This window comes from Blennius ocellaris (genome assembly GCF_963422515.1).
Source record: "Blennius ocellaris genome assembly, contig: SCAFFOLD_133, whole genome shotgun sequence".
Classification (NCBI taxonomy): Eukaryota; Metazoa; Chordata; class Actinopteri; order Blenniiformes; family Blenniidae; genus Blennius; species Blennius ocellaris.
The window spans coordinates 62501-81601 of record NW_027662229.1 but is presented as its reverse complement, the minus strand read 5'-3'; the positions used below and the strand labels follow the sequence as shown (position 1 = coordinate 81601).

Here is a 19101-nt window from a genome sequence, read left to right as displayed (position 1 = left end):
ACTAGAAGGCTCAGGCATGCAAGCCGGGGCTTCCAGGGTGGAGATTCACATCTCCACCCACAATATGGGGAAACTACAAATAGATTCCTGACTGATGCCAATTCTGGTCACGATCGAAACAAACTGAAATATTGAGACAATTGAAAAGATTCTCTCCACTTAAATTGATAAACAGTCTTGAGTAACTAAGTAATAAATGTAAACGAGGCGGTGTGAAACATGAGCTGCAGCCCAGACCCGGTCCGCCAGGGGCCCCGTGGACCCCCCAGTCCGGAACAGTGCAGTGTGAAAGCTGAGCCTGGTGAAGCCATGACATGGAACAAAGGGCTTTGAACTGCTGTTCTTTATTGACACAAAAATGGAAGTCGGGGGTTTTACTTCTTCTTGGACACGCCGACGGTGCGGCCGCGGCGGCCGGTGGTCTTGGTGTGCTGACCACGCACACGCAGCCTGCAGGGGGAGACAACAGGGTCAGACTGGGGGGGTTCTGACCAAACCTTCTCTCAGGCCTCCTGATGGGGAACACCACCATTCCTAGTCCTTCCATCAACCACCTACTCAGGTTGTGTCCAGGACGTACTGTGTGCGTGTGTGTGTGTGTGTGTGTGTGTGTGTGTGTGTGTGTGTGTGTGTGCGCGTGTGTGTGTCTAGTCTCACCCCCAGAAGTGCCGGAGTCCGCGGTGAGCCCTGATCTTCTTCAGCCTCTCCAGGTCTTCTCTCAGCTTGTTGTCCAGACCGTTGGCCAGGACCTGGAAGCAGAACGGACACTTCAGGCCTTGTGGTGGCAAAGCGTTCAAACATAGCCCGTGGTGGGCGGAGCTTAAAGACAACCTGCAGTGGGCGGGGCTAAGCACTCACCTGGCTGTATTTGCCATCTTTGACATCTTTCTGCCTGTTGAGGAACCAGTCTGGGATCTTGTACTGCCGAGGATTCTGCATGATGGTCACCACGCGCTCCACCTGACGGAACAACACCACCCTCATGTTTCTATCAACTCAAAAGCTGCATCCCAATTCTCCCCCTCAGCCCTTCATCTTACCCCTCACCCTTTTAAATGCATGTTCACGAGAGTCTGAGTGTCCCACTTCACTACTGTTCAGAGGTGGAGGGGTGAGGGGAAGGGCTATTCACCCCTCTAAACAAAGCTTTTACAGATGCACACTTTAAACAGAGGGGTAGGAGGACATGGCGCCGAAGGACTTGCATTTCACTACTAAAGTTCTATAAACCTGTTGTGTTTTATACTAGTAAGATTCACATATATACACTTCTAAAGTTCTATAAACCTGTTGTGTTTTATACTAGTAAGATTCACATATATACACTTCTAAAGTTCTATAAACCTGTTGTGTTTTATACTAGTAAGATTCACATATATACACTTCTAAAGTTCTATAAACCTGTTGTGTTTTATACTAGTAAGATTCACATATATACGCTTCTAAAGTTCTATAAACCTGTTGTGTTTTATACTAGTAAGATTCACATATATACGCTTCTAAAGTTCTATAAACCTGTTGTGTTTTATACTAGTAAGATTCACATATATACACTTCTAAAGTTCTATAAACCTGTTGTGTTTTATACTAGTAAGATTCACATATATACGCTTCTAAAGTTCTATAAACCTGTTGTGTTTTATACTAGTAAGATTCACATATATACACTTCTAAACTTCTATAAACCTGTTGTGTTTTATACTAGTAAGATTCACATATATACACTTCTAAAGTTCTATAAACCTGTTGTGTTTTATACTAGTAAGATTCACATATATACACTTCTAAAGTTCTATAAACCTGTTGTGTTTTATACTAGTAAGATTCACATATATACACTTCTAAAGTTCTATAAACCTGTTGTGTTTTATACTAGTAAGATTCACATATATACACTTCTAAAGTTCTATAAACCTGTTGTGTTTTATACTAGTAAGATTCACATATATACACTTCTAAACTTCTATAAACCTGTTGTGTTTTATACTAGTAAGATTCACATATATACGCTTCTAAAGTTCTATAAACCTGTTGTGTTTTATACTAGTAAGATTCACATATATACACTTCTAAAGTTATATAAACCTGTTGTGTTTTATACTAGTAAGATTCACATATATACGCTTCTAAAGTTATATAAACCTGTTGTGTTTTATACTAGTAAGATTCACATATATACACTTCTAAAGTTATATAAACCTGTTGTGTTTTATACTAGTAAGATTCACATAGATACACTTCTAAAGTTATATAAACCTGTTGTGTTTTATACTAGTAAGATTCACATATATACGCTTCTAAAGTTCTATAAACCTGTTGTGTTTTATACTAGTAAGATTCACATATATACACTACTAAAGTTCTATAAACCTGTTGTGTTTTATACTAGTAAGATTCACATATATACACTACTAAAGTTCTATAAACCTGTTGTGTTTTATACTAGTAAGATTCACATATATACACTTCTAAAGTTCTATAAACCTGTTGTGTTTTATACTAGTAAGATTCACATATATACACTTCTAAAGTTCTATAAACCTGTTGTGTTTTATACTAGTAAGATTCACATATATACACTACTAAAGTTCTATAAACCTGTTGTGTTTTATACTAGTAAGATTCACATATATACGCTTCTAAACTTCTATAAACCTGTTGTGTTTTATACTAGTAAGATTCACATATATACACTTCTAAAGTTCTATAAACCTGTTGTGTTTTATACTAGTAAGATTCACATATATACACTTCTAAAGTTCTATAAACCTGTTGTGTTTTATACTAGTAAGATTCACATATATACACTTCTAAAGTTATATAAACCTGTTGTGTTTTATACTAGTAAGATTCACATATATACACTTCTAAAGTTCTATAAACCTGTTGTGTTTTATACTAGTAAGATTCACATATATACCCTTCTAAAGTTCTATAAACCTGTTGTGTTTTATACTAGTAAGATTCACATATATACACTTCTAAAGTTCTATAAACCTGTTGTTATTTGTTTGGTAGAGACTGTTTATAACATTATTATTACACTGTAGAGTTCCAAAGTCTTCTAACATGGTGTTTTGAAAACAGGGACCAGAGCAAACCAGGAAGATCCTCCACTTTCACATGGTGGATGAGGAAATATTTCTGAAGTCCAAATACAAGAACTGCAGTAATCCATGTCTCCGTCTATTTCTTCACCTTGATGTGAAACAAAGCAGCCAAGCTGCTGCAACACCTTGAATTTAGGACGGCAGGACGGCCCAAATCTAAGGGCGGAGGGCTAAGGGGTAGGCGGAGGGGTACAAAAGAGAATTGGGATTGGGCCAAAGTGTTTGGAAGGAGAATGAGCCAAAACAGTTGGGCCCAGTTTCACGGTCAAAGCTTAAATAAAACCAGGATTTCCTTCATTTTAATCCACACTAATCCAGTGACTTCCTGAGATGTGGTTCAACCTCAGATTAACTAGAATATTCACCACGTTCTCCATGTCTCCCTCCATCAATGTCCTGATGGTTCATCACCATGTTCTCCATCAATGTCCTGATGGTTCATCACCATGTTCTCCATCAATGTCCTGATGGTTCATCACCACGTTCAGAACAAAGCCAGACAATGAGCTGCTCATTGCAATTGTGGAGAACGTGGTGATGAACCATCAGGACATTGATGAGGAACGTGGTGATGAACCATCAGGACATTGATGAGGGAGACATGGAGAACAAGCAGGGCTGCAGTCCTCCAGGACCAGGGTTCCCTATCCCATGCCGTACATGGTGGCCACAACAAAACACTTTCAAGTGTGAATTCAAAGGGTATTGTAGCAATATTTTACCAGTCCAGCTACTTGAGATGAACTTTTATTGTGTTTGGATTCGTAAGTTAAATTTTACTTATTTTGTATACCTCTTTTTAGATATTATAGTGTACATATTGAATCGGGAACACAATAGCGGCCACGATCGGCTTCAAGCATCTTCCCATGCTATCATCTCTTTCACGCAATAATCACATGATCGCACTCTGGGGGTGAGAAATGGCTGCGCTCTGCGGTGGCGTGATTTGATTGGCGATGCCAAGTGATTTTTTGCCAAAAACCTCAACACGTCGCCAAAAAAACCACCAACCCCTTCGGGCAGGCTGGGTAGATGAATGACTTGCCCCAGCACAGCTTTTACTAGACCCGGATGGTCGGGCAAGTCCTACGCCCCGTTTCCACCGCACAACAAGTGCAGGATAGAACGGTATAGTCTGTTACTGTTCAGCTTTCCACTGCACAAATTCGTGATTTTCCAGAAACAACCTCTCCACAGGGGGTCTCTTCTCCGCCCCCCCTCCATCAGGGTACCAGGACCATGGAACAGGTGTGAGTTTGAGGAGCCGTCTGCTGATTGGTCAGTGATTGACTACACCCTCAATATTTTAATATGTCAACTGGATGAATCCTCTGGTGGTTTTTTTCTTTTCTTTGCTGCTTAACTTTTGTGTTGTCGTGAAAGAAGTGACGTGAGGCAGGAGGAGACCGGGGCTTCTGTTCAAACGAGACGCAGTGGCGTTGACTGCGTTTGAACAGAAACCTCGGACGCGATGCAAAGACAGAACCGGCGGCACGATGCATCGCGTCCGCGCTGCACCGGTGTCTGTCTTTGCATCGCGTTCACGCTTTCCGCTCAGGTGCGGCTCTCTGCCACTCCGGTGTTCGGCAGAAGGAGCGGTATGGGGACGGACTGCAGACGAGATGCAGAGACAGACAAGCAGTGCGTGTTTGAGCAGGAAGCTAAAGGCTCCGTGTCCCGGAGTGGCTCTGTGCTGCAGCCAGCCGGGGAGCTGGGTGCAGGACCCGTCACCAGAGCATCACTCTCTCTGGACCAACATGGAAGTTACAGCTGCAGCTCTGCTGCTGCAAACAATAACAGTTAACTGAACAACTAGTGCAAAGTGGAGGATGTAAACAACAACAGAGGATCATAAGATCTAGATCTGCCGCCTGGGTGAGGATAATGTTACAACGTCACATATCTGCTCAGCCCCGCCTACTTTTTAAGCTCCTTTCTGCAGTGGAAACAGGCACCGGTTCCTCTTTGTTGTACCGCTCCGTTCCATCCCTGACCTTTTTGTGCAGTGGAAAAACGGCATTAATGTTGACCCTGAAGGAGGATTGTTACTATGGTGACTGCCAACATACAAGTAACAAGTCCCAGGAGAAAATGGACTGAGAGTCATAAAATCACAGAGGAACTATGGTTCTGATCGTCTCTACTGAGCATGTGCACAACTACTTGTTGCAACGGTGGTGAGACCAGGAGAAGAGTTTGCGTCATCTAGAAGGTTCTATCTCCAGTGGCTGTGGGCATCAGTCATGTGAACAGGCCACCAAGACGCGACAAGAGTTGAGTGTTTGATTGAAAACCCTGTGGTGTAAACGGGTCCGTCTGCTTGCGCGGTGTGAGATGCTACAAGCGTCCCCTCACCTCCTCCTCCGTCAGCTCCCCTGCCCTCTTGTTCAGGTCGATGTCGGCCTTCCTCAGGACCACGTGGGCGTATCGCCTGCCAACACCCTGCGAGCAGAACACACGTTACCACCAGCCACCACGCCAAGCTGCCACACCGAACGAACTCCAAGCAACCGGCTCACCTTGATGGCAGTGATGGCGAAGGCGATTTTCCTCCTGCCATCGATGTTCGTGTTGAGAACACGAAGAATGTGCTGGAACTTCTCAGGAATGACCAGAGACTAAAACACAGCAGATCAGACAAACGTCAACCAGAGCCAGTTGAACTTGATGAATCAGACCAAACATGGAGGAAAGCCATCTGATTGTTTGATCTCAGTTTAGACAAAGACACAAGCACAAAGTCTCACATTCTGCAGCTTCAACAAATCAAACCCATCTACGACAAGTCATACGCAATCTAACACTTAAACAGTGGTATAAAACTGTCACTCTCCATTCACACAGATTAAAGAGATCAAAACCGAACACTAGATTTAAACAACGGTACCTTCAGCGATATTCCACCAATTTTAGAAGTCTAATCTCCAGTGAACATTTCATACAATGAGAAACACAAGGCTAAACGTACCCGACCTTCTCATGTTGTTACTCTCCTTTCAGGTTCTTTAGTCTGACTCACAGCAACCAAAGTCAACGTCCAAGTCTTTACTTCAACAAACATATCAAAGAACTGCACCAAGTGAAGTAAGGAAACCGAGATCTCTAATGTGAAGTCAGAAGATCTTCACTGTAGACTCACACTGCGATGCTAATGCTAATGCTAGTCAGCTCACACAGCTAACTGTGGACATTTCTGTACACTTCTACAGATGGTGTTTGTAACAACAGCTGACAGATTACCGCTACTATTTAGACACGTTAGTTATTGAAACTTCGTCCGGAAACGTGGTTACATGATGAGCTTATGGCTGAAGACGGTTCCTACACATCGGCTCACACTTTACACATTTCTGCACCGTGGCCCGTTCTTTTCCCAACAATCCTTCACGAGTTCGCTCCCTCGAGCGATGGAACGTTCATGTTCGGAGTTGAGGCGTTGAAAAGTTCAGATTAAAGCAGGATGGCTGCAGATTATCACAGGAATTGTGCTCGGTTGTGAATGTTGTCTCACCATCTTGGAGGAAGGTTCCGCGCGAAGAGGAAGTAGCGTAGTTCTCGCGAGAGTTTCAGGCTGTCGGCGACCGGAAGTGGACTCGACGTCAACAGAAGACGACGAGACGGAAACATCTATTTCCTGACCGATTTAATTGATTAACTCGGTGGATTTGATTGCGTTGCTGCCACCATGGCGGAGGGAAGCGCTGTGCTCCGGCCGGCGGCGGGGAACAGAGCAGAAGAACTGTTGTTACACGACGAGGTGAGACGAAGACACGCAATGGAGACATTAACGAACACGTACACACTGAGAGACTGCGTGTGCGTGCGTGTGCGTGCGTGTGCGTCTCTGTGTGTGTGTGTGTGTGTGTGTGTGTGTGTGTGTGTGTGTGTGTGAGTGAGTGCATCCTCTCACTCTGTCCTGGTCCTGCAGAAGAGTGAGGGGGACATGAGCCAGCTGGCCCTGGGAGAACTGGACCTGACCACAGACGAGTTCATCCTGGACGAAGTGGACAGTGAGTGTCTCCTCCACCAGCATGAAGAGTCCAACCTCCGTCTCACGTCTGTCTCTGTCTCCTGCAGTCCACATCCAGGCTAATCTAGAGGACGACCTGGTGAAGGAGGCTCTGAAGACGGTGAGAACATCACACTGAGGACATGACGAGACAGGAAGATGCTCTATAATCTGGTGGTAGAGGAGGAAGAACCTCTATAATCTGATGTTAAAGGAGGAAGATGCTCTATAATCTGGTGTTAGAGGAGGAAGATGCTCTATAATCTGGTGTTAGAGGAGGAGGATGCTCTATAATCTGGTGTTAGAGGAGGAAGAACCTCTATAATCTGGTGTTAAAGGAGGAAGATGCTCTATAATCTGGTGTTAGAGGAGGAAGATGCTCTATAATCTGGTGTTAGAGGAGGAAGATGCTCTATAATCTGGTGTTAGAGGAGGAAGAACCTCTATAATCTGGTGTTAGAGGAGGAAGAACCTCTATAATCTGGTGTTAAAGGAGGAAGATGCTCTATAATCTGATGTTAAAGGAAGAAGATGCTCTATAATCTGGTGTTAGAGAAGGAACATGCTCTATACTCTGGTGTTAGAGGATGAAGATGCTCTATAATCTGGTGTTAAAGGAGGAAGATGCTCTATAATCTGGTGTTAGAAGAGGAAGATGCTCTATAATCTGATGTTAGAGAAGGAAGATGCTCTATACTCTGGTGTTAGATGAGGAAGATGCTCTATAATCTGGTGTTAAGGAGGAAGATGCTCTATAATCTGGTGTTAGAGGAGGAAGATGCTCTATAATCTGGTGTTAGAGGAGCAAGATGCTCTATAATCGGGTGTTAGAGGACGAAGAACCTCTATAATCTGGTGTTAGAGGAGGAAGAACCTCTATAATCTGGTGTTAAAGGAGGAAGATGCTCTATAATCTGGTGTTAGAAGAGGAAGATGCTCTATAATCTGATGTTAGAGAAGGAAGATGCTCTATACTCTGGTGTTAGACAAGGAAGATGCTCTATAATCTGGTGGTAAAGGAGGAAGAACCTCTATAATCTGATGTTAAAGGAGGAAGATGCTCTATAATCTGGTGTTAGAGAAGGAACATGCTCTATACTCTGGTGTTAGAGGAGGAAGATGCTCTATAATCTGGTGTTAAAGGAGGAAGATGCTCTATAATCTGGTGTTAGAAGAGGAAGATGCTCTATAATCTGATGTTAGAGGAGGAAGATGCTCTATAATCTGGTGTTAGATGAGGAAGATGCTCTATAATCTGGTGGTAGAGGAGGAAGAACCTCTATAATCTGATGTTAAAGGAGGAAGATGCTCTATAATCTGGTGTTAGAAGAGGAAGATGCTCTATAATCTGGTGTTAGAGAAGGAACATGCTCTATACTCTGGTGTTAGAGGAGGAAGATGCTCTATAATCTGGTGTTAAGGAGGAAGATGCTCTATAATCTGGTGTTAGAGGAGGAAGATGCTCTATAATCTGGTGTTAGAGGAGGAAGATGCTCTATAATCTGGTGTTAGAGGAGGACGATGCTCTATAATCTGGATTAGAGGAGGAAGATGCTCTATAATCTGGTGTTAGAGGAGGAATATGCTCTATAATCTGGTGTTAGATGAGGAAGATGCTCTATAATCTGGATGTCGGTTCTGCAACTAGTCTCAGAGAAAGGCAATGATAAAGTAGATTACTTGTAACTTAGTTACTAAAGTATTTGCAGGGTGTGGACCTTCGTCAGTACTCCAAACAGGTGGAGGCGGAGCTTCAGAGGATTGAGCAGGTGTCCATCAGAGACTGTATCCTTCAGCATGTGGAGGGTTAAATAATCCCATCCTGGATTAGAGGGTTGTGATGGCTGCAGGTTTCTCCTGAGCACCAGACTCCCAGACATCAAAGAGAGTCAGAACATCGCTCTGCTCCACAACCAGATCACCGCCTGCGACTCCATCCTGGAGGTGAGCTCCCACAATGCACTGCACGTGGTGGCGTGGGGCCCATGGGCACTGAGTGTGTGTGCGTGTGTGTGCGTGTGTGTGTGTGTCTGTGTGTGTGTGTGTGTGTGTGTAGCGGATGGAGGGCATGCTGAGCGGCTTCCAGAGCGACCTGTCCTCCATCAGCAGTGAGATCCAGACGCTGCAGCAGCAGTCCGTCAGCATGAACGTCCGGCTGAAGAACCGCCAGGCGGTGCGAAGTCACCTGAGCCAGCTGGTGGACGAGCTGGTGGTGCCTGGAGCCATGATCTCGTAAGTCCTCCACTACGTCCGCTACCGCTACGTCCAGCTGGTGGACGAGCTGGTGGTGCCTGGAGCCATGATCTCGTAAGTCCTCCGCTACGTCCGCTACCGCTACGTCCAGCTGGTGGACGAGCTGGTGGTGCCTGGAGCCATGATCTCGTCAGTCCTCCGCTACGTCCCACCGCTACGTCTACCTCCCACCGCTACGTCTACGCCTCACCGCTACATCTACGTCCCACCACTACATCTACGTCCCACCGCTACGTCTCACTGCTACGTCCCACCGCTACATCCCACCGCTACGTCTACGCCTCACCGCTACATCTACGTCCCACCACTACATCTACGTCCCACCGCTACGTCTCACCGCTACGTCCCAGCACTACATCCCACCGCTACGTCTACGCCCCACCGCTACGTCCCACCGCTACGTCTACGTCCCACAGCTATGTCTCACCGCTACGTCTCACCGCTACGTCTCACCGCTTCGTCTACGTCCCACCGCCACGTGCCACCGCTACGTCTCACCACTACGTCTACGTCCCACCGCTACGTCTCACCGCTACGTCTACGCCCCACCGCTACGTCTACGTCCCACCGCCACGTGCCACCGTTATGTCTCTCCGCTATGTCTACGCCCCACCGCTACATCTACGTCCCACCGCCACGTGCCACCGCTTCGTCTACGTCCCACCGCCACGTGCCACCGCTACGTCTCACCACTACGTCTACGTCCCACCGCTACGTCTCACCGCTATGTCTACGCCCCACCGCTACATCTACGTCCCACCGCCACGTGCCACCGCTTCGTCTACGTCCCACCGCCACGTGCCACCGCTACGTCTCACCACTACGTCTACGTCCCACCGCTACGTCTCACCGCTACGTCTACGCCCCACCGCTACGTCTACGTCCCACCGCCACGTGCCACCGTTATGTCTCTCCGCTATGTCTACGCCCCACCGCTACATCTACGTCCCACCGCCACGTGCCACCGCTTCGTCTACGTCCCACCGCCACGTGCCACCGCTACGTCTCACCACTACGTCTACGTCCCACCGCTACGTCTCACCGCTACGTCTACGCCCCACCGCTACGTCTACGTCCCACCGCCACGTGCCACCGCTACGTCTCACCACTACGTCTACGTCCCACCGCTACGTCTCACCGCTACGTCTACGCCCCACCGCTACGTCTACGTCCCACCGCCACGTGCCACCGTTATGTCTCACCGCTATGTCTACGCCCCACCGCTACATCTACGTCCCACCGCCACGTGCCACCGTTATGTCTCTCCGCTATGTCTACGCCCCACCGCTACATCTACGTCCCACCGCCACGTGCCACCGCTACGTCTCACCACTACGTCTACGTCCCACCGCTACGTCTCACCGCTACGTCTACGCCCCACCGCTACGTCTACGTCCCACCGCCAGGTGCCACCGTTATGTCTCACCGCTATGTCTACGCCCCACCGCTACGTCTACGTCCCACCGCCACGTGCCACCGTTATGTCTCTCCGCTATGTCTACGCCCCACCGCTACATCTACGTCCCACCGCCACGTGCCACCGCTACGTGCCACCGTTATGTCTCACCGCTATGTCTACGCCCCACCGCTACGTCTACGTCCCACCGCCACGTGCCACCGTTATGTCTCACCGCTATGTCTACGCCCCACCGCTACGTCTACGTCCCACCGCCACGTGCCACCGCTATGTCTACGCCCCACCGCTACATCTACGTCCCACCGCCACGTGCCACCGCTACGTCTCACCACTACGTCTACGTCCCACCGCTACGTCTCACCGCTACGTCTACGCCCCACCGCTACGTCTACGTCCCACCGCCAGGTGCCACCGTTATGTCTCACCGCTATGTCTACGCCCCACCGCTACGTCTACGTCCCACCGCCACGTGCCACCGTTATGTCTCTCCGCTATGTCTACGCCCCACCGCTACGTCTACGTCCCACCGCCACGTGCCACCGTTATGTCTCTCCGCTATGTCTACGCCCCACCGCTACATCTACGTCCCACCGCCACGTGCCACCGCTACGTCTACGTCCCACCGCCACGTGCCACCGCTACATCTCACCGCTATGTCTACGCCCCACCGCTACGTCTACGTCCCACCGCCACGTGCCACCGCTACATCTCACCGCTATGTCTACGCCCCACCGCTACGTCTACGTCCCACCGCCACGTGCCACCGCTACGTCTCACCGCTATGTCTACGTCCCACCGCCACGTGCCACCGCTACGTCTACGTCCCACCGCCACGTGCCACCGCTACGTCTCACCGCTATGTCTACGCCCCACCGCTACGTCTACGTCCCACCGCCACGTGCCACCGCTACGTCTACGTCCCACCGCCACGTGCCACCGCTACGTCTACGTCCCACCGCTACGTCTCATTGCTACGTCTACGCCCCACCGCTACATCTACGTCCCACCGCCACGTGCCACCGCTACGTCTCACCGCTACGTCTCCGGCCCACTGACACCAGCGTGGTGGCGCCAGCAGTGTGTTCAGTCACAGAGCAGCTGATGAAAAGCTCTGGAGAGCCTCCATGTTTCAAAACACAATACAGATTATACTGGAATATTGACGTCCAGGCCAGTGGGGACGTCCCTCTAACCTGAGGAATATTGACGTCCAGGCCAGTGGGGACGTCCCTCTAACCTGAGGAATATTGACGTCCAGGCCAGTGGGGACGTCCCTCTAACCTGAGGAATATTGACGTCCAGGCCAGTGGGGACGTCCCTCTAACCTGAGGAATATTGACGTCCAGGCCAGTGGGGACGTCCCTCTAACCTGAGGAAGCTCCAGTGGTTTGAAGCACATGTCCCCTGGCAGCCCATCATAATGTTTCCAGAGGGACGGAGGAGGACGGGGCCGGGCTTCACTTGTGCATTCTCAAGAAAAAACACTGCAGACGTTTATGAAACAACTATGAAGTTACAATACAAGCAGTGAGATGTTGTTTTGATGTGTTTGTTAAAGTTTATACATCGAGGAAAAATAGTTAAAAAAAATGTTTATGATTAAACAAATTAACAGTATCAGTATTGATTCCTTATACATCACACTGCTACACCACTGTGTGTGTGTGTGTGTGTGTGTGTGTGTGTGTGTGTGTGTGTGTGTGTGTGTGTGTGTGTGTGTGTGTGTGTGTGTGTGTGTGTGTGTGTGTGTGTGTGTGTGTGCAGCACCATCCTGGACAGCCCCGTCACTGAGCAGCAGTTCCTGGAGCAGCTCCATGAGCTCAACAACAAGATCAACTTTGCTAAAGAGCTGAGCTTCAGGGAGACGCTGGCCTGCGCTGACATCCAGGACATCGTGGACCGCCTCAAGCTCAAGGTCTGGGACACACCAGCACTTTGTCCTCCAGAGCTTTCATCTCTACTTTGTTGTGATCATTTTGATGAAGGATCGAAGAAGAAATGATGTGAGGAAAGTTGTACAGGTAGCACCTTGTTCTTCTCTGCAGGCCGTGACCAAGATCAGAGAGTTCATCCTGCAGAAGATTTACTCCTTCAGGAAGCCCATGACCAACTACCAGATCCCCCAGAACACCCTGCTCAAGTACAGGTGAGTCTGCCTGGGACAGGTTATGTCCACAGGACAGGGGAGTCTGCCCGGGACAGGTGAGCTCCACAGGACAGGTGATGTCCACAGGACAGGGAGACCCCAGGTGTTGTTTCTAGTCTTTGTCACGGTGAAGCAGAACAAGGCCACCCAGTGGCAGATGGAGGTATAACATCCACGAGAGGTGGTGGGTTACAGAGCTGCCGTCGCTCTCTCTCTGTCTGTCTCGCTCTCTCTCTGTCTGTCTCGCTCTCTCTCTGTCTCTCTGTCTGTCTCTCTGTCTGTCTCGCTCTCTCTCTGTCTGTCTCACTCTCTCTCTGTCTGTCTCGCTCTCTCTCTGTCTGTCTCGCTCTCTCTCTGTCTCTCTGTCTGTCTCACTCCCTCTGTGTCTCTCTGTCTGTCTCTCTCTCTCTGTCTGTCTCGCTCTCTCTCTGTCTCTCTGTCTGTCTCGCTCTCTCTCTGTCTCTCTGTCTGTCTCACTCCCTCTGTGTCTCTCTGTCTGTCTCTCTCTCTCTGTCTGTCTCGCTCTCTCTCTGTCTCTCTGTCTGTCTCGCTCTCTCTCTGTCTCTCTGTCTGTCTCACTCCCTCTCTGTCTCTCTGTCTGTCTCTCTCTCTCTGTCTGTCTCGCTCTCTCTCTCTGTCTCGCTCTCTCTCTGTCTGTCTCACTCTCTCTCTGTCTGTCTCGCTCTCTCTCTGCCTGTCTCACTCTCTCTCTGTCTGTCTCACTCTCTCTCTGTCTGTTTCGCTCTCTCTCTGTCTCTCTGTCTGTCTCACTCCCTCTCTGTCTCTCTGTCTCTCTGTCTGTCTCTCTCTCTCTCTGTCTGTCTCGCTCTCTCTCTGTCTTTCTCACTCTCTCTCTGTCTGTCTCGCTCTCTCTCTGTCTGTCTCGCTTTCTCTCTGTCTCTCTGTCTGTCTCTCTGTCTGTCTCGCTCTCTCTCTGCCTGTCTCACTCTCTCTCTGTCTGTCTCGCTCTCTCTCTGTCTGTCTCGCTCTCTCTCTGTCTGTCTCGCTCTGTCTGTCTCGCTCTCTCTCTGTCTCTCTGTCTGTCTCACTCTCTCTCTGTCTGTCTCACTCTCTCTGTCTGTCTTGCTCTCTCTCTGTCTGTCTCACTCTCTCTGTCTGTCTCGCTCTCTCTCTGTCTGTCTCACTCTCTCTGTCTGTCTCGCTCTCTCTCTGTCTGTCTCGCTTTCTCTCTGTCTCTCTGTCTGTCTCGCTCTCTCTCTGCCTGTCTCACTCTCTCTCTGTCTGTCTCGCTCTCTCTCTGTCTGTCTCGCTCTCTCTCTGTCTGTCTCGCTCTCTCTCTGTCTGTCTCGCTCTCTCTCTGTCTCTCTGTCTGTCTCACTCTCTCTCTGTCTGTCTCACTCTCTCTCTGTCTGTCTCGCTCTCTCTCTGTCTGTCTCTCTCTCTCTCTGTCTGTCTCGCTCTCTCTCTGTCTCTCTGTCTGTCTCACTCTCTCTCTGTCTGTCTCGCTCTCTCTCTGTCTTTCTCACTCTCTCTCTGTCTGTCTCGCTCTCTCTCTGTCTCGCTGTCTGTCTCGCTCTCTCTCTGTCTTTCTCACTCTCTCTCTGTCTGTCTCGCTCTCTCTCTGTCTGTCTCGCTCTCTCTCTGTCTGTCTCACTCTCTCTCTGTCTGTCTCGCTCTCTCTCTGTCTCTCTCTGTCTGTCTCGCTCTCTCTCTGTCTCTCTGTCTGTCTCACTCTCTCTCTGTCTGTCTCAATCTCTCTCTGTCTGTCTCGCTCTCTCTCTGTCTGTCTCGCTCTCTCTCTCTCTCTCTCTGTCTGTCTCTCTGTCTTTCTCACTCTCTCTCTGTCTGTCTCTGTCTGTCTCGCTCTCTCTCTGTCTCTCTGTCTGTCTCACTCTCTCTCTGTCTGTCTCACTCTCTCTCTGTCTTTCTCACTCTCTCTCTGTCTGTCTCGCTCTCTCTCTGTCTGTCTCACTCTCTCTCTGTCTGTCTCGCTCTCTCTCTGTCTGTCTCACTCTCTCTCTGTCTGTCTCGCTCTCTCTCTGTCTCTCTCTGTCTCTCTGTCTCTCACTCTCTCTGTCTGTCTCTCTCTCTGTCTGTCTCGCTCTCTCTCTGTCTGTCTCTCTCTCTCTCTCTGTCTGTCTCGCTCTCTCTCTGTCTCTCTCTCTGTCTGTCTGTCTCGCTCTCTCTCTCTGTCTGTCTCTGTCTCTCTCCCTCTCTCTCTCGCTCTCTCTCTCTCTCTCTCTCTCTCTCTCTCTCTCTCTCTCTCTCTCCATCCATCCATCCATCCATCCATCCATGGAGTTCGTGTTAGCGTTATCTCCAGCCATTGTTATTTCATCAGCCTCCATCTGCCCTGAGGACTGAGGGTTAATTCATGTGTTCATGCGGGATGTGAGGCTCCATCAGTTTGGTAAAGCCTGACGTGACCTTTAGCTCCAGACCGGTGACCTTTAGCTCTAGTGACCTTTAGCTCCAGACCGGTGACCTTTAGCTCTAGTGACCTTTAGCTCCAGGGACCTTTAGCTCCAGTGACCTTTAGCTCCAGACCGGTGACCTTTAGCTCTAGTGACCTTTAGCTCCAGTGACCTTTAGCTCCAGACCGGTGACCTTTAGCTCTAGTGACCTTTAGCTCCAGACCAGTGACCTTTAGCTCCAGACCGTTGACCTTTAGCTCCAGTGACCTTTAGCTCCAGACCGTTGACCTTTAGCTCCAGACCGTTGACCTTTAGCTCCAGTGACCTTTAGCTCCAGACCGGTGGCCTTTAGCTCCAGTGACCTTTAGCTCCAGACCGGTGACCTTTAGCTCTAGTGACCTTTAGCTCCAGACCAGTGACCTTTAGCTCCAGACCGTTGACCTTTAGCTCCAGTGACCTTTAGCTCCAGACCGTTGACCTTTAGCTCCAGACCGTTGACCTTTAGCTCCAGTGACCTTTAGCTCCAGACCGGTGACCTTTAGCTCCAGACCGGTGACCTTTAGCTCTAGTGACCTTTAGCTCCAGACCAGTGACCTTTAGCTCCAGACCGTTGACCTTTAGCGCCAGTGACCTTTAGCTCCAGACCGGTGACCTTTAGCTCCAGACCGTTGACCTTTAGCTCCAGTGACCTTTAGCTCCAGACCATTGACCTTTAGCTCCAGACCGGTGACCTTTAGCTCCAGACCGGTGACCTTTAGCTCTAGTGACCTTTAGCTCCAGACCAGTGACCTTTAGCTCCAGACCGTTGACCTTTAGCACCAGTGACCTTTAGCTCCAGTCCGGTGACCTTTAGCTCCAGTGACCTTTAGCTCCAGACCGTTGACCTTTAGCTCCAGTGACCTTTAGCTCCAGACCGGTGACCTTTAGCTCCAGACCAGTGACCTTTAGCTCCAGACCGTTTACCTTTAGCTCCAGACCGGTGACCTTTAGCTCCAGTGACCTTTAGCTCCAGACCAGGGACCTTTAGCTCCAGACCGGTGACCTTTAGCGCCAGGGACCTTTAGCTCCAGTGACCTTTAGCTCCAGACCGGTGACCTTTAGCTCCAGGGACCTTTAGCTCCAGTGACCTTTAGCTCCAGACCGGTGACATTTAGCTCCAGTGACCTTTAGCTCCAGACCGGTGACATTTAGCTCCAGTGACCTTTAGCTCCAGACCGGTGACCTTTAGCCCCAGACCGGTGACCTTTAGCTCCAGACCAGGGACCTTTAGCTCCAGACCGGTGACCTTTAGCTCCAGACCGGTGACATTTAGCTCCAGTGACCTTTAGCTCCAGACCGGTGACCTTTAGCTCCAGACCGGTGACCTTTAGCTCCAGGGACCTTTAGCTCCAGTGACCTTTAGCTCCAGACCGGTGACCTTTAGCTCCAGACCAGGGACCTTTAGCTCCAGTGACCTTTAGCTCCAGACCGGTGACCTTTAGCTCCAGTGACCTTTAGCTCCAGACCGGTGACCTTTAGCTCCAGTGACCTTTAGCTCCAGACCGGTGACCTTTAGCTCCAGTGACCTTTAGCTCCAGACCGGTGACCTTTAGCTCCAGACCGGTGACCTTTAGCTCCAGGGACCTTTAGCTCCAGTGACCTTTAGCTCCAGACCGGTGACCTTTAGCTCCAGGGACCTTTAGCTCCAGTGACCTTTAGCTCCAGACCGGTGACCTTTAGCTCCAGGGACCTTTAGCTCCAGTGACCTTTAGCTCCAGACCAGGGACCTTTAGCTCCAGTGACCTTTAGCTCCAGACCGGTGACCTTTAGCTCCAGTGACCTTTAGCTCCAGACCGGTGACCTTTAGCTCCAGTGACCTTTAGCTCCAGACCGGTGACCTTTAGCTCCAGGGACCTTTAGCTCCAGTGACCTTTAGCTCCAGACCGGTGACCTTTAGCTCCAGACCGGTGACCTTTAGCTCCAGGGACCTTTAGCTCCAGTGACCTTTAGCTCCAGACCGGTGACCTTTAGCTCCAGGGACCTTTAGCTCCAGTGACCTTTAGCTCCAGACCGGTGACCTTTAGCTCCAGGGACCTTTAGCTCCAGTGACCTTTAGCTCCAGACCAGGGACCTTTAGCTCCAGTGACCTTTAGCTCCAGACCGGTGACCTTTAGCTCCAGGGACCTTTAGCTCCAGACCGGTGACCTTTAGCTCCAGTGACCTTTAGCTCCAGACCGGTGACCTTTAGCTCCAGGGACCTTTAGCTCCAGACCGGTGACCTTTAGCTCCAGACCAGGGACCTTTAGCTCCAGGGACCTTTAGCTCCAGACCGGTGACCTTTAGCTCCAGACCAGGGACCTTTAGCTCCAGTGACCTTTAGCTCCAGACCGTTGACCTTTAGCTCCAGACCGTTGACCTTTAGCTCCAGTGACCTTTAGCTCCAGACCGTTGACCTTTAGCTCCAGACCGGTGACCTTTAGCTCCAGTGACCTTTAGCTCCAGACCGGTGACCTTTAGCTCCAGACCAGTGACCTTTAGCTCCAGACCGGTGACCTTTAGCTCCAGACCAGGGACCTTTAGCTCCAGGGACCTTTAGCTCCAGACCGGTGACCTTTAGCTCCAGACCAGGGACCTTTAGCTCCAGTGACCTTTAGCTCCAGACCGGTGACCTTTAGCTCCAGACCAGTGACCTTCAGCTCCAGACCGGTGACCTTTGACCTCGTCCTGTCGGATGCTTCCTTCCAGGTTCTTCTACCAGTTCCTCCTGGCCAACGAGCGCACGGTGGCCAAAGAGATCCGAGACGAGTACGTGGACACCATGAGTAAGATCTACTACAGCTACTTCAAGTCGTACAGCGGGCGGCTGCTCAAAGTGCAGGTCAGGGATTGAAACTTGCGGCTGCTTCCGTGTGCGTGTCCCGCTCTGAAACGAGGCGTCTGTCCCGTTGCAGTACGAGGAGGTGGCAGACAAGGACGACCTGATGGGGGTGGAGGACACGGCCAAGAAAGATATCCTTCAACCGCTGAACCACCGCACTGTGGCTCAGGGCTCGTTTCCATGGCAACCTTTGTTTTGTTTTGGAGCCATTTACATGACAACAGAGCGTCAGGAAAACGCTTCCACTGTGGCGCTGTGTAAATCGGCAACAGCAACACGTTATGGAAACGCTGGAACTCTGTTGTCATGGAAACGGCAGCAACTGTGCTCCTGTCGCCACGTTGGTAGTCACTAGAACTTGTGTACTCATTAGACACCATGGGAACAATGGTTCCTCTGCCGGGTCATGGCTCACAGTCCATGTTCTCCTGGGACTTAGTGCTTTTATTTTGAAAGCCTGTGTGGTTTCAATATAGGAACAAGCAACAGCACCCACTAGTTATTGAGCTGTTTCTGCCACTGCTGTCAAAACAAAACAACAACCTTGTTTACACTGACACAGGTTTGTGTAAGAATGTAGTGTGTGTGTGTGTGTGTGTGCGTGTGTGTGTGTGTGTGTGTGTGTGTGTGTGTGTGTGTGTGTGTGTGTGTGTGTGTGTGTGTGTGTGTGTGTGTGTGTGTGTGTGTGTGTGTGTGTGTGTGTGTGTGTGTGTGTGTGTGTGAGAGTGTGAGTGTGTGAGAGCAGCTGAGTGAGGCTCTTTGACTGAGGGTCAGGGTTCTTCTCCAAACCGTCCCTGAAGAGCAGGAACACCATCTTCACCCTGGGACAGCGAGGATCCGTCCTCAGTCCTGCTGAGCTGGAGGGACCCATCCTGGTCCCCCACACGGCCCAGAGGGGGGACAGCAGGGTGAGGCTGCACCCGGTCCCCTC

General features: G+C 49.8%; 2 protein-coding genes across 6 annotated transcripts in view; one reads left to right on the top strand and one right to left on the bottom strand.

The window, feature by feature from the left end:
- Positions 1–325: 325 nt before the first annotated feature.
- On the bottom strand, positions 326–6742 carry rps18 (ribosomal protein S18). The gene is made up of 6 exons (XM_080521467.1): positions 6625–6742; positions 5633–5731; positions 5469–5555; positions 859–960; positions 658–749; positions 326–450 (listed from the first exon to the last, which is right to left on the bottom strand). Exons 1-6 carry the CDS (start codon positions 6625–6627, stop codon positions 375–377), a joined length of 459 nt encoding a protein of 152 aa, XP_080377593.1. The 5' UTR covers positions 6628–6742; the 3' UTR covers positions 326–374.
- vps52 (VPS52 subunit of GARP complex) overlaps positions 6702–19101 on the top strand; it is a 22170-nt gene continuing 9770 nt past the window's right edge. For 4 of the 5 annotated variants that reach the window (XM_080521466.1, XM_080521463.1, XM_080521465.1 and 1 more), the window contains exons 1-11: positions 6702–6870; positions 7042–7123; positions 7191–7243; positions 8832–8907; positions 8999–9066; positions 9179–9354; positions 12557–12707; positions 12838–12938; positions 18038–18170; positions 18244–18301; positions 18945–19078. In XM_080521466.1, the coding sequence (XP_080377592.1) occupies positions 6799–6870; positions 7042–7123; positions 7191–7243; positions 8832–8907; positions 8999–9066; positions 9179–9354; positions 12557–12707; positions 12838–12938; positions 18038–18170; positions 18244–18301; positions 18945–19078 (1104 nt within the window). In that variant the 5' untranslated portion in view covers positions 6702–6798. Of the gene's footprint in view, positions 6871–7041; positions 7124–7190; positions 7244–8831; positions 8908–8998; positions 9067–9178; positions 9355–9473; positions 9505–12556; positions 12708–12837; positions 12939–18037; positions 18171–18243; positions 18302–18944; positions 19079–19101 lie in introns of those variants that run through there. The other variant, XM_080521464.1, reaches the window with a different exon arrangement.